This window comes from Phocoena phocoena, chromosome 11 (genome assembly GCF_963924675.1).
Source record: "Phocoena phocoena chromosome 11, mPhoPho1.1, whole genome shotgun sequence".
NCBI classification, from domain to species: Eukaryota; Metazoa; Chordata; class Mammalia; order Artiodactyla; family Phocoenidae; genus Phocoena; species Phocoena phocoena.
The window spans coordinates 15,786,246-15,803,773 of record NC_089229.1 but is presented as its reverse complement, the minus strand read 5'-3'; the positions used below and the strand labels follow the sequence as shown (position 1 = coordinate 15,803,773).

At 43.4% G+C, this 17,528-nt stretch overlaps 1 protein-coding gene across 2 annotated transcripts in view; it reads left to right on the top strand.

Annotated features, from left to right (window-relative positions):
* The window catches only part of RFX4 (regulatory factor X4), a 165,840-nt gene that overhangs the window by 123,231 nt on the left and 25,081 nt on the right, over positions 1–17,528 (top strand). For both annotated transcript variants that reach the window (XM_065886804.1, XM_065886805.1), the window contains 3 exons: positions 3,246–3,390; positions 7,927–8,021; positions 8,440–8,557. In XM_065886804.1, coding sequence (XP_065742876.1) covers positions 3,246–3,390; positions 7,927–8,021; positions 8,440–8,557 — 358 coding nt within the window. The remainder of the gene's footprint in view (positions 1–3,245; positions 3,391–7,926; positions 8,022–8,439; positions 8,558–17,528) is intronic.

Sequence of the window (17,528 nt, the reverse complement as noted above, 5' to 3'; positions counted from 1 at the left end):
ACCTTAAAGCCCAGGGGACAAACTGGTGTCTGCAGGTCAAATCTGGCCCGCAGATGTGTGGGGTTATTTTTGTTTGATTGGCATATGTTCAAAAAACTTTTTTTTCTTAGTCACTAACAGTTGAAACTAGGAGATGACAACTAAACACCCACATTTTCTGTAGAAAAATTGTAAGAGCTGGCAACCCCAGAGCTAATTTCCCCGGGGCAATAACCAGCTGGATGGGCCGAGCTTTTCTCTAGCAGGCAGGGTCCTCTCATCACCTCCGCTTTCTCTTACACTTGGCCCACCACACTCATGCACTTCACCTGCCTACCTTGTTTATGTGTTCGGGTTTGTAACCTCTCCCTTATATTGTTGGTTCTGGGTTGGTGTGGGTTACTCAAGGTCAAGGTGGGAGGGGGAGGGGTCTCTAGTTAGAGTGGCCTGAAGGAAGGCTCCAGGCCAGGAACCAGAAAGTGTAAAACTACCGCCACCCACCCACCGCCCCCCCCCCCCCCCCCACACCTCACTGTTTCAGCCCTGCCCCTGGCATAAATGGCACAGAGGGAAACCTTCCACGTTTGTACTGTTTCAGAGGCCACATCTGGGCACTGTTCTGGGGTAGAGCAGAGCCTCACAGGTTAATGGGATTCAGGAAATAAAATGAATAGTAACAAAATAAACACTGCCAGGGTTAGTTTTCAAATCCTACCTCTGTCCATCAAAAGGTTTTAGGAGGGACTCAACACAAGCCTGAGGGGTCTATTAATATCACTAAACATACAGTATCTACACATAAAGATCAAAAATTTCTTGTTTAATTTTTTCTATTAAATTTCAATTGCATAAATATGTGTATCTTTTTAAAACAAAAACAATAATAATTTTACAATAACAAAAACAGTGATTAGATGGAAGCAAATATTTCCAGACCTTAATGATGGTAAATTCTGGGTCAGGGAAACTCATATTCATCATGGGTATTGGGTCTTGGGAATTGTCATTTTTGTCTTTGTATCTTACACATTTATTAAATATAAAAGATTTTAATGTGTATATAAAATAAATTGATTTGAGATATTCTTTATAAAAAAAAAAAAAAAGGAAAGACTGCATTGTTTCTGAGGGTGCATGCCGTCTGGTTCTTCTTCCCAGCTTGGAAGAGCCGGTTTTGGGTCATATCAGGGGACTAGATACGGTTTTAGGACATAGTTAAAAATAGACATTTAGGAAGTTTAGAAAGGCCTTTGACCCTTTAATGTACCATGTAGGTAAAAGCATCCACACCCACGCCTACAACCACCTGCATGCTCATGGGCATGCACACACACACACTCGCCACTTCTCACATAGGCAGTTCATACTTTAATCAGCAATTGCTACCTTTCCATCTTCACTGGACAGCTATCAGACACATTTCTGGATCAGCCAAAGGACTAGGGTTAGTGCTGGGAATGAAACACCATGGAGCATCTTAGCTAATATCCCAGCAAGCCTTCCTAAACACACACAAGGCAAGTCAGACTAAACAACATCCAGCCAAAAACTCACCCCCAGATACTTAAACCCAAGAGCCAACTATCCAGGCCCTTTTGGATATACACTGAGCAAGCAACTTGGCATTCATATCTCAGACATTCATCCCACAAAATCTTTTGAGTGCCTACTGTGTGCCAGACATTTACGCTTAGTGGTACTTGCCCAACAAAAAATAATGAAAAGTGATAAGCATTATGAAGGAAAGAGAATGGAAATAGAGAATAACGGGGCATTTTAGATCCTATTTAGATAATGTGGTTAGAGAAGCCCTCTCCATGGGTACTGCATTGAATTTGGAGCACACATGATGGCAGGGTGGCCGGGGCAGGGTGAGAGAAGAACATTTCAGCAGCAGGAGTACCCTGTGCAAAGGTCCTGGGGTGTCAGAGCGATCACAACAAAGGGAATCGACCTGCATGAGAGGAGCCTCATTTATTGAGCTCTTACTCCCTGAACTGTGCACCTTGCAAGCATTATCCCAAGGAGTCTTCAACAGCGGCCCTCCTGAAGAGATAGGTACTAGTACATCTTCATTTTATAGATCAGGAAACTGAGGTTAATCTGCTTGCCTGCCCCCAATCGATCAGCTGGTCAGTAGCAAGGTCAGGATTTGCACTAAGTATATTTGAATCCAGAATCCTAGACCTTCACATTCAGTTATCATTAGAAACCAACCCAACTCACTTTTCATATATTCATATATTCTAGGCCTCTGTGTTGTGCAAAGACTTCTACGATGATTTAAGTAAGATTTTATTTTACCTGTGCTCGGACAGTCTACATGTAAAAGGGTTGTCGGTATTTACATTTGATTGGAAATTCATAAGCATTAGGCGACTTATAATGTCCATGTGTCTTTGAAATCTTGTTTTGTTTTATTAAAGACATTTTTGAAAACATGCAAGGAAAGGAAATGATTCTGGAAGTGTTTTTCTTTGCTTTTATCAGTATTGTTACAACTTGGTAGTTCCAAGTATTGTTGTTCCGAGTATTGTTCCAGCTTACAAATTTAAGTTCTACTATGAGGGTTGCTGAGGAAGCCACAGATTAAACACACACACACACACACACACACACACACACACACTCACACACTCACACACTCTCACATTCACACAGACCACATTAAAAGACCACTGAGTCGTAAGGTATAGTTTCCTTTTCTTCCATCTCAATTATTCGTATTTGTTTTAATTATTATAGTTACATAAAAAGCAAAAGCAGAAAGCTAGACCATAAACTGCTTCAGAATGCACTTAGGCGAAAAATACACCTTGTAAAATTTCTGGAGTTGAATCTATCATAGGCCCAAGGGTAGCAGGACCCTTCCTAGATCAGAGCCTGTTGCTTCTCACACGCTAGAGACACGGGTTATTAAACACAGGGCTCTCGCCCACAAGCTCACATCAGGAGGCTGACAGATCTCTGGGCTTCATCCCATTGTTCCACGGGGTCAAGACCAAAGGGGCTGGGAACAGCAGGTTTGGTCTGGCCTAGGCCACCATGGGGTAGTTTCTTATAAAGAGAGATCTGAGGAGAGAGCCACAGAGAAAATGGTATACGGATCTTCTGAGTTATAGACTCATCATCTGAGTTTTCTTGAATTTCAGAGTACTTTGCAAAGTACCATAAACAGATTCATTAAAAAGAACTAAAAGGAAATAAAGGAAGGGGTTTTAACCTAACAACCCATGAGCTAATGAGTTGATTGGATTGGATTCCAGGCATCTCGAACAGTGATCCACAGTGCAGACATCACATTCCAAATGCTGGAAGACTGGAGGAACGTGGACCTCAACAGCATCACCAAGCAAACCCTCTACACCATGGAAGACACTCGAGATGAGCACCGGAAGCTCATAATCCAGTGTAAGATGCTCTACCAGGGCGTGTGTCTTTTTATTTGTTTAAAAAGAAAGAAAGAGTATCTTGGTACATAATTAGGTGGCATTCCCACCCTGTCCTTGTCCCTGGGATCCCATCCCCTCTCTTGTTCCTGTTAGATGGGTCAGCCTAGATGGAGGGGCTAGCTGATTTACAAGGACATGGGTCAACCTTGCTGGAGACATTGGGTGCTGGGGCATTGGGCAGCACACAGTGTCAGGCCAAAGGCCCCAGCCGTGACCCTCAATGCCAGGTGCTGTTCCCTAGGTGGCATCAACAAATGAGGACAAAAGCTTGCTGCCTCTCTCAGTGTATGTCATTATGTCAGCCTGGAGGCAGCTGGAAATCCCACCTACTTTTCTGTGGAGGGTCACGGGCGTCAGCCCACCTATTTACTGGCAGGTGAACCTCTCAATCGTAGTAGATGTTTGAGAAGGGGATGGAAGGTGATTCACTTCTGTGAATACATGTTCACGCCCCTGTGGATAAAGATGGTGAGAGTACCGCTCCAGGTATTATCCTGATGTGGTCGGGTTGCTCTTCTTAGCAGCAGAGGACACAGAAGGCCAGAGAACACCACCATTCTTAGCACATCTGTGCTGTTCCTCAACGGCCCATCACAGCCTCTGCCCAGGGAATCCCCTGGACCAGGGTCTGTTGGCTCCTTCCTTATTTTGCTCAGCCGTCGCTTCTTGTGCCTCGGGGGAAGGGAGCGTGAGGACAGAGCGTGAGGACAGAGTCCGGCCCCATTAGCTCTTGGAAAGCTTGGTGCTGAGGCTGTGCTGGATGTGGGGGATATGGCAGCAGCTGTGCCTTCTGGATGGGGTGAGGCCCAAGGCCCTAATAGTGACATTCAGGAAGCTGCAGAGTGGCTGTCCCCCACCCCGAGAAGAGGGGCCTACTCTTCTGAGAGCCCCAAGCCCCTTAGGTTTCCACTACACCCCCTCAACACTGTTGCCCTGAAGGCAAACTTTCTTCATCCAGCCTAAGCATGTCATGTTTATAAACAGAGTTCTCTAAGATGTTCCTATTAGAGACCTCTTTTCAAAAACAAATGGAGCAGCTGAAGCACTGGATCACGTGGACCTTCCCTGGGGCTTCTTCTTTCCTAGTGACCCCAGAGCTCCTCTCAGGCTCTTATTTCTCCCTGTGCAACAGCCTCCAGCCTGCTTCCCCCGGTTAAGAATTTTAGAGATTGTCACAAATAATAATTCAGCTGATAGAGTGCCTAGTTTATGCCAGGTCCTGTGTCATGATCTCAATCTCCACATCAACCCTTTGGGGAAGATTCACTTATCAGCCCCATATTACAGATGAGAAAACTGAGCCCCAGAGAGGTGGTAAACCTTTCCCAAGGTAGCAGAGCTAGACCTGGAACCCAGGTCTAGTTTTGGTGTCACTGCCATGCACTAGTGCATGCCAGAGGAGAAAAAAATTACGAGATGTGGGCAAGCTTTAGAGGTTCCAGGATCTTTCCAAGTGCTTACAATCATGCTTCCTGTTCTGTTTTTCCTTCTGGAAGGCAATGGAAAGCATGGCTAAGAGCCCCCTAACAGTGCTAGCTATACTCCTGATGGCCATGTCCCCAGGGCCTCACACAGGGCCAGGGGTAGAGGCGGGGGCCAGCAATGTTTGTGGAGGACCAAATAGATGGGTGGAAGCCCAGAATGATCCAACTTCCTGGTTCTGCTAACCACTCCTAGCAGCATTAGACTCAGCTCTCTTCTCCCCTCAGCACCTTTCATGGGGGGAAGAAAATGTGACCCAGACTCATAAGGAAAAATACAATCACCATTGCTTGTTTTAGGGACCAGGCTCTGAGCCTTTGCTGGAGCAGCACGAAGGTCACTGCTGCTTCTCCAAGAAAGAACCTTTTGGGGCTTTCTCTTCTGGCTTTCTTAGGCAGAATGTTGTCCTTTATTTTTCTTCATTTTTTATTTTTATTTTTTGCGGTACGCGGGCCTCTCACTGTTGTGGCCTCTCCCGTTGCGGAGCACAGGATCTGGACGCGCAGGCTCAGCGGCCACGGCTCACGGGCCCAGCCGCTCCGTGGCATGTGGGATCCTCCCGGACCGGGGCACGAACCCATGTCCCCTGCATTGGCAGGCGTACTCTCAACCACTGCGCCACCAGGGAAGCCCAGAATGTTGTCCTTTAAATCTGTGATTGTATTCTTCTAGAGGAAGGGAGTCATAATGAGGTTCAGTGCAACCCACCTGGTACTTAGTGAATGCCTGTCCTGGGTCTAGCACTGTGTTAAGACGCTGAGCAAAGAGCAGTGAATAAGATGGACACTGCCCTTGCCACGTGGAGCTTAGAGCTAACGGCAAATCAGAAGTTGAACAAGTAATTTCCAAATGGTTGCATTTTACCAAAGAGGACATACTATGTGATGCAGTGCCGGGATGAGGGGGATTGAGGAAGCCTGAAGGCAGGTGGCCTGGCACGCGGGTGTCATCCTTGCTCCTTCCAGACAGCTGGGAAGTAAGTTCCTGAACACAATGAGCTGGACCAAAGGTCGGTTTGAATAGGACTAGGGGCACCTGTGTGCTGCACCCCCCTTTCCTTACAACCAGTTGACAAGTCTGCGGATTCTTGCTTTAGGGGGTTACCATCACATCCATGATGTAGATGCTGGCTGGGGATGCCTGGCTTACCTTAAATTAAAAAGTACACATTGGGACTTGAGCAGGATGATTAGAATGAGTCTTAAGTGGTGCTGTGGTAAGAGCATGCAGTTGGGATGCCTGACAGACCTTGATTCACACCCTGGCTCTGGTGCGCTGTGACCTCGGCTTCCAAATCTGTAAAATGGGGATAACGCAAAAGGATTAAATGGGACAATGTGCGCCACATACATGGTACACAGCGTAGAGCTAGTGTAGAGAAGAGGTTGGGAGGCAAGCGCTTGAGTCAGGCTGTGTTTGAAACTTGCCTCTGCCATTAACCAGCTGTGAAAGTCACTCATCTCTGTGTGCCTCTTTTGCCTCATTTGTCAAAAGGCTGGGTGTGTGTGAGGGGGTAATAATAGTACCTACCTCCATGGGCCGTTCATCCTTTCAACAAACATTTGAGCAACTACTGTGTACCAGGCACTGTTCTAGGTCCTGGCCTCATGACATTCACATTCTAGGGGTAGTCTAAGGTCAGAGTGTGCCCGTAGAAAACATTTTAGGAGAGTGCCTGGCATGCGGCAAGCACTCAGTCAATGTTGGCAGTTAGCACTTTCATTGCCATCTCAATCATTATCATCACGGGTTGAAGCACAGTGTCTCAGACGCACAGGCAGTGCCGTGAAGAGTGAAGGAACACCAGAGGGAAAGTCAGAGACTGGGTTCCAGTTCCTGCTCTCCCACCAACTCACCCTCTGACTCTGGGGGGGTCATCTGATCTCTAAGACATAGCTTCCTCACCTATAAAATGAGACAGATCAACTAAATGGGTTTTGTAAAGTCCTTTCTCATTCTAAAGTATATGTTTTCGGGTCCTGGAAGCTGACCTCTTGCAGCAGTTATCAGTTAAGTACAATAGAGCAGATTGGCCAGTCCTGGAAAATGGGACAACAGAAGCTGCCCAGAGAAATGAAAACTGTAGGAACATGTGAATCCTGAATTGTGGTTTGATTTATTGAGCTTCACATACAAAAACACAAAGAAATGTCATAAGAGGAGATGTTCCAGACTGGAGATCACCACAGCAATGTTTCTACTTTCTGCAGTGCTTCACTGATTACAGAGTCCTTCTATATTCAATGATTTGACTTGTACCTGAAGGCAGGTTGTAAAATGATATGATGACCCTCCTTTGACCAGAATGGAAACTGGAGGGCACAGTGATGGTTTCCTTGACACAAATGTTTATTGAGCGTCTGCTACGTGTCAAGCACTGAGAGGCTGGTTAGGCTGCTTGTCCAGTATGATTGTGGTTCAGAAACATTTGAACGGTCAAATGTGCCTTACCACGGGGCAGAGAGCAAGAGAGCAGCAGTGCGTCTCCCCTGTCATGCAAGCAGGTGCGTACTGGACAAGAGCTACAGCACAGGTAATGTGCCAGCTAATAAAGCTGTCAGGCAAAGAAGTAGCAGGGGGACACACCCATGCACACCCCTAACTATAGCAGTGTTCTTAGTGATACAGTGAAGGTAGAATGCAAATAGTAAAGTGCTGTGAAAGTACAGAGGGAGAGTGATCAGTTCTGCCGGCAAGGGGCATGGGAGGGTAAATAGGATTTCATCGGAGGATCATTTCAGCTGTTTCATGACAGACTAAACAGTCTAAGCAGAGGGAACTGCCTGAGAAAAGCGGGGATGGCAAGTAACCCGGGGTGGCCAGGGCTTAAAGTGTTCACAGGCACGGAAGATGAGCCTGGAAAGGTGAGTTGGGGTGTATTCTCTAAATCCTTGAATGCCCTGCTAAGACTTTGGAGCTTTTTATTTTATTCCGTTGTATTCCTTTGTTCTTTTAACACCTGTGTGTGTTTAAACACAACTGCATGGTGTGTGGGGTCTCCTCTGTTTGACAGTGTATCAGGAGTTCGACCATCTCCTGGAGGAGCAGTCTCCCATCGAGTCCTACATCGAGTGGCTGGACACCATGGTGGACCGGTGTGTTGTGAAGGTTGGTAAGCCGAAGCGGAAGGTTCAGGCCCGGGTATGGCAGCCCATCACTCGCCTTGATGGTGCTTGGGTAATACAGAGCCCCGCAGTGAGCTAGCTGAGTGTTTCCTCGGCAGCCTTGGAGCCCTAGGGATACAGGGAGAGGCCTGGGCCCCCCTCAGGAGTGGGGGAGGGGTGCGTCACGAGGCAGGACTCTGAGTCTCCCTCCCCTGGTTCAACCAGGTCAGCATCTCTCTTAGCGGTTGTACGTGTTGAGTCTCGACATAAGATTTCATTTCTTAAAGTGTATTTTTGCTGTTAAAAATAAAAAGTCTATAACATTGAACTTAGAGACCCGAAGCCTTCCTGTCATTTCAGTAAGAGACAGTAATAAATGAAGGTCAAATCAACCACGCATACAGCCGTTCACTCTCTTGTAGGTGGCTGCCAAGAGGCAAGGGTCCTTGAAGAAGGTGGCCCAGCAGTTCCTCTTGATGTGGTCCTGTTTTGGCACAAGGGTGATCCGGGACATGACCTTGCACAGTGCCCCCAGCTTCGGTAAGGCCACCCCAGCCCTCCCCACATCCAAACACGTCTTCTCTGGGCTCCATGTACCAAGTCCATCTCTCCGGAGTCAGGCATGGTCTTGCTGTCTCTGAGACCACAAGGACATCACCCGGAAACATTCTCTGTTCTGGGGGGACACGATATTGTTAGGACTTTCGGGGAGAAAGATGGCATTGCACGCTAAAGGAGAAGTATACATATCTGAAAATGGGAGGCTTGCACACAGATAACATTATTTGAGTTTAAAGAGGAGTAAGTAGCAGTGGCTGTGCTCCCCTTTTTCTGGAAGTCCCCAGTCGTGGCTGCTTCCACTGGTCTATTTTGCCAAATTTCATAGTGTGGATTTGCCAAGACTGGGCACATGAAGAAGCCTCCGAGGCCAAAATTTGCAAACGGCTTGATTGACAGGCCAGTGGTGGGTAAAGTTTTCTTTGATAACGTGCCCCAGTGTGATCCCCAGTAAATGACTTTTGCATTCATTTTCCCTTTTGTTTCACTGACCCCTTGGGTTTTCATCACCTCCAGGACACAGCCCTACCCCAAGTCCTTGTCTCCTGTTTTCCAGTTTAACGGGACTTGAAATCTCTGACCGGAGGTGCTTACAGTAGTCTCTGCGGGCAGGAACCTAATCACCGACTTGGGGTGAATGCCATTTTTCACTGGAAAGAATGGCATACGCATTGAGTCCAGGTCATCATTAGCAAAGTGAGGTGGAACTTTAAGGCATTATCCAGACATTTGACATCTCAAAACACTTTGGCCTCAGTTTTCTAGGCATTTCGGCAAAGGGCTGTTGGTGAATTTTCTGGGTAATTGCCTCAGTTCTCTGTTTTACTTTGCAAGTAGAGATGTGGTTTTGCTCCTCATTATCTCCAATTAAGCCAATCAGCTCTGGGTTTTGCTCTGGGTTTAATTTGACACTTTTCCATCTAGCTTTTTATGGTCTTGTCACTATTTCCCAGTTGTGCTATACAATGCAGTGAATATGTGGTGAAACAAAGAAGGCACTATTTTTTCTAAACAGCTCTGTCCATGAAAGACTGTGTTTACCCAATTGGAGAAGCGTTTTGTTGTGGAGTTCTTTAATCTCAGCATTGGGAAGTTCTCTGAACCTGCCTGCACCATGGCTACAGATGGAAATTCTCTTTGAGCTGTATATGGAAATGCTCTGGTGACTGCTACCTGGGCAGTGCCACCAGGCATGGCATTTTGATGACTTCCAGTTCAGCATAGTTAGTGTTAGCACATGTTACCTCTGGCTCTGGGAAGATCATTTGTGCATAACTGCTTTCAGTTAAGCTGATGGGTAAAAAATATTCGAGATTTTTTTCATTGCTTCAGAAATCAAAGAAGAGCGATACCTCACAAATAAGTATATATACATCCACAAAGCAAGCACCCTTTCCTTGTTTTATATCTTATTCTTCAAGTTGCTGATTCTTATACTGACTGTATATTATCAAACACCCTTCATTAGACAGGGAAAGTAGTCTATGTTGTAATAGCCTTTGAAATCCATTTGTATGTACTAAGTTAACAGTCAATGTTATGGACAGTAGAACAATTAGAATAGGTTGAATTTATTACTAAGAAATATTATTCCTTAAAATGTGTTTATTTCTTTTTGAACCACACACATTCTAGGATACACTGGAAACTCAGGCAAATGGCAAAAACGGCCACAAATCTTTTAGAAAAGGAAAGAAAAAAGATATTAACCCAATTTCACTTTTACAGTATTTTTCAACCCTGAACAGATGGAAATAATACCTGTCTCCAAGTCCATTTAGCAAACTATCTGAAATGGTCCCGCTCATCCGACGCATTGTTGAGTTTTACAGCTTGGGGTGACAGGCAAGTTGAAAGAATTTGCGGCAGACAAAAGCCCAGCTCCCCCTTTCTGCCTGTATATGTCAAAGACACAGTTGGTGGTTGTGTTTGGGTCATGTGTTCCCTGTATAAAAACAGCTAATTAGGAAAAAGAGCCCTCTGTTCCCTGGCCCCTCCCCCAACCACAGGGGCCAGCTCTATATATCTTATAACTCCCACACGATCCTGGTAGCTGTGAATGGTGCAGGGTTTGTATGTCCGAGTAGCAGGCTGACCGTCACAATGATCGTGTGGAATATCACAATGATCCCGCGGGGGGACTCTATCACCTCTTCGCAGAACAGCCTCTTTCAAAGGTAGTTGACTCCTTTCTTCTCCGTAATTCCTTTTCACTCTTTTCTCCCTAATTCCTTTTCACTGAAAGAGCCTATGCGGTGAACTAAAGTAGCCAGACTTTCTTTCTCTGCTGCAAGCAGCACTTTTCTAGCAAAATTAGTCAGCAAAGGTAGGGTAGCAGGCAATGAACTTTTCATCCTAATGGGGCTGAGGAAACTAGAGGTTCTATTTAAAAAAAGCAACAACAACATATTTTCAGTTGACTGCTCTGATTTTAGTTCGTAGGATACCTGGATCCCAAGTCAGTGCAGGTGCCTTTACCTTTCACTATGGGTTTTTACCAGATGCCCCTGTTTCACTGTTAGGAACATCCGGAAGGCAACAATAGTTCCTGGAAGTGCTTCAGCATGAAATGCTGTGAAAGGCTGCCTCGGGTTTGATGGCTAAGGGGGCAGGGCTACATATCATTTCCCAGGTTTTCACCTTTTTACACGCTTGTTTTCTGGCCTAGCATCAAAGCTCACCCACTCGGGCAGGGCCGGGGAGGCCACATGGGATCAACTCCCAGGCCAAGTGACCATGACGGACGGAGCCTCCAGACTGCTTCTCAGTGTTTCGATGTCCTGGCCTGGCTCTCTTACCCAGAACCTGCTAAATTGCAGAATCTTAACATTCAAAATGTCTCTCAGGCCCCCTCCAAGCACCAGGAGGCAGGAATTGCTTTCCCTGCATTCGGGAGAAGAAGCAAGAGACCCAGCGAGGAGAGGGGGCTTGCCCAGGATGCACAGCAAACTAAGCTGAGCTCCCCTGGGGATCTATCCCATGCTAGAGCCACACTGCCAAGGCCTCTTGTAACTTCCTTCAGCTGAATAGTAATAAGAAAAGCAAAGTAACGTTTATTCAGGGCCTAGTGTACACTAGACATAACATTAGGCACTTCCCCATTTAATTCTCACAACAACTTATGAGGTCCACTATTACTGCCCTCAATATAACAGACAAGGAAGTCGTGATAGAACATGAAGCAAAGGCAGGATAATGCCACTCTTTATAACAAATGTGTAGGAAGCACATAGAACCATTTAATTCTCACATCAACTCTGCAAGGCAGATAATAACAGGTACCTTTTTACTGAGTTGGAGAATTTTCTTGCCCAAAATCAATATGGCAAGTGGCAGAGCTCTGTTTCAAAATCAGATGTGCATGACCACAAAACCCATGCTTTTTCCATTCCCACAATTGAGACAAATATCCTGGGCTCAGATGCATGGCACAAAAAGGCTAGACAAATTTGTTTACCCCTCATTGATGGTTTTTCTAAAACCATATTGATAGAGTAAAAAATTTTTTAAGCTATGAGAGAAAAGAACAATAATTAGACTATCATGAGTAATAAGAGATGCCAGAAGACAATGGAATAATATCTTTTAAGTGCTGAGAACAAAGAACTGTCAACCATTATTCAAGAGTGAGGGCAAAGCAAAGACATATTCAGTTATACAAAAACTAAGAGAACTATATGGCACCCATAGAACTTCACTTAAATAAAATTAAAGGATGGGGGCTTCCCTGGTGGCGCAGTGGTTGAGAGTCCGCCTGCCAATGCAGGGGACACGGGTTCATGCCCCGGTCCGGGAAGATCCCACATGCGCGGAGCGGCTGGGCCCATGAGCCATAGCCGCTGAGCCTGTGCGTCCGGAACCTGTGCTCCGCAACGGGAGAGGCCACAACAGTGAGAGGCCCGCGAACCGCAAAAAAAAGAAAAATTAAAGAATGGATTTCAAGAAGAAGAAAAATAAAACCATAGCTAAGGTCTGGGATACAAGAAACAACAATGTTCTAGTTATTGTTGTTGTTTAACAAAAGTGTCGTGGTTTAAAACAGTATCATGCTTACAGATTCTATGGGTCAGGAATTTGGACAGGGTCCAGCGGGGATGGCTTGTCTCTGTTCTATGATGTCTGGGACCTCAGAGGGGAAGACTCAAAAGCTGGAGTTCATCAACGGCTGGAGGATGGCATCCTCTGGAAGCTTTTTCCCTCACATGTCTGGTGCCTGAGCTGGGATGACTTGAACACTAGGACTGCCGATTGGAGTGTGTTCAGGTGGCCTCTCCATGTGGCTCAATTTCCTCACCACACAGTGGCCTCTGACCAGTTGAACCTCTCACATGGAAGCTTAGGCCCCATGAGTGAGTGTGCCGAGGGGGGAGCCGCATTGCCTTTATGACCCAATCTCAGAAGTGAAAGTTTCACTCCCCCTTACTCTGTTGATCAAAGCAGTCACAAACCTACCAAGATTGAAGGAAGTGCATAGACACCCCCGCCACAATTTTCCCAGGAAGGAGTGTCAAAGAATTTGGGAACCCTGTTTTAAGATGAGAGAAATTTAAAAATATATAAGCAAATTTAATTAACTTTTGGTTGTAATTTAAAAATGAATTTGTGTGTGTTTCAAGAAGGTAAAACCAAATTCCAGGAAACAATAAAACACAGGGTAGTTGGGAGAGAATCTTTAAGGAATAGTTAACGCATGCTAAGGTCTTTGTCTTGAAATACTAAATAACTGTAGAATTTGTTGAAAAAAATTTATAGTTTGGATTTAATAGATGTTTGGATATATGATCATCACTAAAAGAATAGAATCATAAGTTACCAAAGAAAAATGGAAAAATGTGAAAACTTAAATGGCAAGAATTGAGAAGATAAAAGAAGCTTAGAAAAAGGATCGTAAACTCAAAATATGAAACAGGATGCTAGAAATAAGATCAAATAATAACCACAGTAAATGAAAAGGTCTCTTCCCTCAATAAACATCAGGCATAAATTGCAACGTTTACTAAACTTTTAAGAAGCATAAAATCCTTAGTTTATGAAAATGAACATGAAAACAAAAGAAGGAAAGCTGTACAGTTAATTTTATGAAGCTAATATAATCTCAGTTTCAAAATCTTGGAAGAGCTGTAGAAGAAAAGAATATTATGACTCAACCACACATAAATATAGATGAAAACATTCTAAATAAAATACTAGCAGATCAAATCCAGGGCAAATTTCTTTTTAAATCATGGTTAATGAGGCCTATGCCAAGAATTCAAGTGTGATTCAAAGTCAGAAAATTACTATTTAACATACTGCATTAACAAATTAAAAGAGAAAAGTCATATGTTCATCTCTATCGATACAAAGGAAAAATGTATTCGATACAGTTCAGCTTTCAAGTATAATTTTTAAAAACTCTTGGCAAACTAGGAATAGAAGGGTATTTATTTAATATGTTAAAGAGCATTCAAAAATCTGCAGAAAACAATATACCAAATGGTGAAACTTTAGAAGTTTTCCCATTCCCATCATGAATAAGACACAAATGCCTTCTAATGCTGTTTCTGATAGATACATACTGGAGGTCCTAGCCAATGCAATAAGAAGAGGAAATGAAATATAAGAATTGGAAAGGAAAACACAAAATTGTCTTTATTTCTAGACATGTCATGATGGCTGACAAGAAAAAGAGAATCTACAAACTAATAGAACAAATAAGAATTCAGGCAGGTTACTGAATTCAGTTTTTAAAAAATCATTTACATTCTTACCATTAACTAGAAAATATCTATCTCTATGTATCTATATATCTATATCTATATATCCCATTCACAATAGCAATAGAAATGTGCCCAGAAAAAAATTCTAACAAAAATTATTTTAAGACCTTCAAGGAAAAAAATTTTAAAATATTACTGAAATATACCCTGTTCATATCTGGAAAAGGATATGCCCTTCAAATATATAAATCAATTGGAATTTCCATCTGGTTCTTAACTTTTTCTTCCTTTGATTTTGAAAATCTGATGTTAAAATTCATATAGAAAAGCAAAAGGCTGAGTAATAAAGAACAGGTATAGGGACTTGCTTACCTGATGTTCAGGTTTATTAAGGAGTAAGACAATGTGGTCATCTAACAGTGCTAGACAAAGAGTAGTGAAACAGCAGAGATGCCCAAGACAGGCTGACATGAAACTTGTCTTTGCCTCATCAAATTCTTGCCTTTCTGTCTCAACAAGAGGATTGTACAGATGATCTGTGTGACAGAGATATGGCATTAAAAATCAGTGGACAAAGGTTCTGGGACACGCATTTTAGGATAAATAAAATAAAATTAGACCCCTTCCCTAGAAACAATTTTCCCCTTCTGAAAAGAAACATCTAAATGAAAAAAAAAAAAAAACCTTTTAGAAGAAAATATGGATGATAAGTTTATGACTTTGGAATAGGAAATTATTTCTTTTAAAAAGTACCAAAAAGGATAAATCATAAGGAAAGTATTGGCAAAGTTGACTGCACTCGGATTTTAAACTTCTGTTTAATAAGCACAACATAGACAAAATTAAAAGATAAAAGCCACAGAGGGAATTCCCTGGTGGTCCAGTGGTTAGGACTCCACACTTCCACTGCCGAGGGCCTGGGTTCGATCCCTGGTCAGGGAACTAAGATCCCACAAGTCGCATGGTGTGGCCAAAAAAAAAAAAAAAAAAAAAAAGCCACAGAAAGGGGGAAGATATTTTGCAATGCATATAATGAACAAAGTATTAATATCCAGAATATATGATAAATCCCTCTAAATACATTTTTAAAAGACAAATACCCCATTAGAAAAATGGGCAAAGAATATGAATAGTTCACAGAAGAGGAAATTCAGATGGGCAATATCATATGAAAAGAGGTGGACCTTTCTAGTAATTAGGGTACTGCAACTTATAAAGACAATAACATTTCATACCCTTCAGATGGCAAATACTGTATTTCCTACGCTACCAGTAAGGATGTAGAAGATCTTGGTGAGCAGCGTGGCACTATCTCGTTAAGACTTAAGATTGCAGGTGCTCTTGGACCCACTGATTCCACCTCTGGTCCTAGAGCCAGGTATTTTTTGTACCTAGGCAACAGGTACAAAAAATATTCATTAGAGCCAGTTTCCAATAGTGAAAAATGTAAATAACCTAAATTTCATCGACAGGAGAATGGACAAATAAATCGTGGCATAGTCACACAATGGCCCTTAAACAAGACCTACATGTGTCACTGTGGATAGATCTAAAAACACCCAAAGTATCAAGTGCAGATTGTAGAATACTCTGTAAAGTATGGTACCATTTCTATCAAGTTTGAAAATAAAAAACAATATCATGTGTTTTTATGGATATATAAATATAGGTAGTAAGAGTATAGAAATGCATGTAAACAGTAAATACCAGATTCGAGGCAGTGATTACATCAGGGCATGAACACAGGAAGCAGAGAAGTAGGATTAAGGAAGGGAACACAGGGGGTTCATTTTTATCTTCAATTTAAAAATATGATTCAAATATGGTAAAATGTTAAAATATTATAAAGCTTGGTGTTGAGTACACTGGTGTTCATTTTTAAATTCTTTTTTTTTTTTTTTTGGCCGTGCTATGCAGCACGCAGGATCTTAGTTCCCCAACCAGGGATCAAACCCCTGCCCCCTGCATTGGAAGTACAGAGTCCTAACCCCTGACCACCAGGGAATTCCCTTAAAATTCTTTATACTTTTCCATATGTTTGAAACTTTTCATAAGAAAAAAGAAATGCTTTGATTCTATAAGATGCCATTAACTATGTTACCATATAACAACAACAATCTCCTTTTGTCTCTATCCTAGTACCTTTTTCCATAACGGGCTCTGATGCTCAATAGCTCTGTAACTTTAGGCAAGTGGTTTAAAATCCTCTGAGACTTCATTTCCCCCGTGTGTTAACTGAAGATAATAATACCTCCTTGGGACTTCCCTGGTGGCGCAATGGTTAAGAATCTGCCTGCCGGTGCAGGGGACTATGGGTTCGAGACCTGGTTCAGGGAGATCCCACATGCTGCAGAGCAACTAAGCCCGCAAGCCACAACTACTGAGCCTGCGTGCCACCACTCCTGAAGCCCACGCACCTAGACCCTGTGCTCCACAACAAGAGAAGTCACCGCAATGAGAAGCCCGCGCACTGCAACGAAGAGTATCCCCCGGTCGCCCCAACTAGAGAAAGCCCGCGCACAGCAACAAAGACCCAATGCAGCCAAAATATAAATAAATAAAAATAAATAAATTAAAAAATAAACCCTTCATAGTGTTGTTGGAAAATTAAAAGGGCTTAGCACAGAGCATATGGTAAGTGGTCAGTGCTTGCTCATTTGACTCATTCATCCAACAAATAACCATTGAGCCTCTACTGTGCCTGGCACTGTTCTAGACACCGGGTATAGAACAGTGGGGAAAAGAAAAAAAGATAAAAATCCCTGCATTCATGGAGCTTACAATCTAGTGTAGGGAGGCACGTGATAAAGATAAGTTCAGTATATAGTATAGCAGATGGTGTTAAGTGCTAAGGGAAGAAATAAAGCAGGAATGTTAGCTATAATTGCCCCTATCCTGTCTGTCTTTGATGTTTCTCTTTTCCTCTCCCTCTCTCCCTCCCCTGCTTCCTTCCCCTCTCCCTCTCATCAGTCTTTGTGTACCCTGGCACTGAACTGTTTGTTACCTAATAATCTTAAGGATTGATTTTTGCTAAGGACACTGTAGCTTTTGTGGAGTCAGTGACTGAGCTTTAAGTTTCCTTTGTACTCAGAGCACTTTGCACAATAGTAATAAGCAAGAAGCAGTAGCTCTACAAACTCTCCTTGTTTGAAAGATGATTGAAAATTATCAGACCAATTGGGTAACTGATCAGAGTCATTAGGAAGAGAGCTTGAAACCCCAAATCAACACTTCCCCTGGAGTACTGGCCTCCA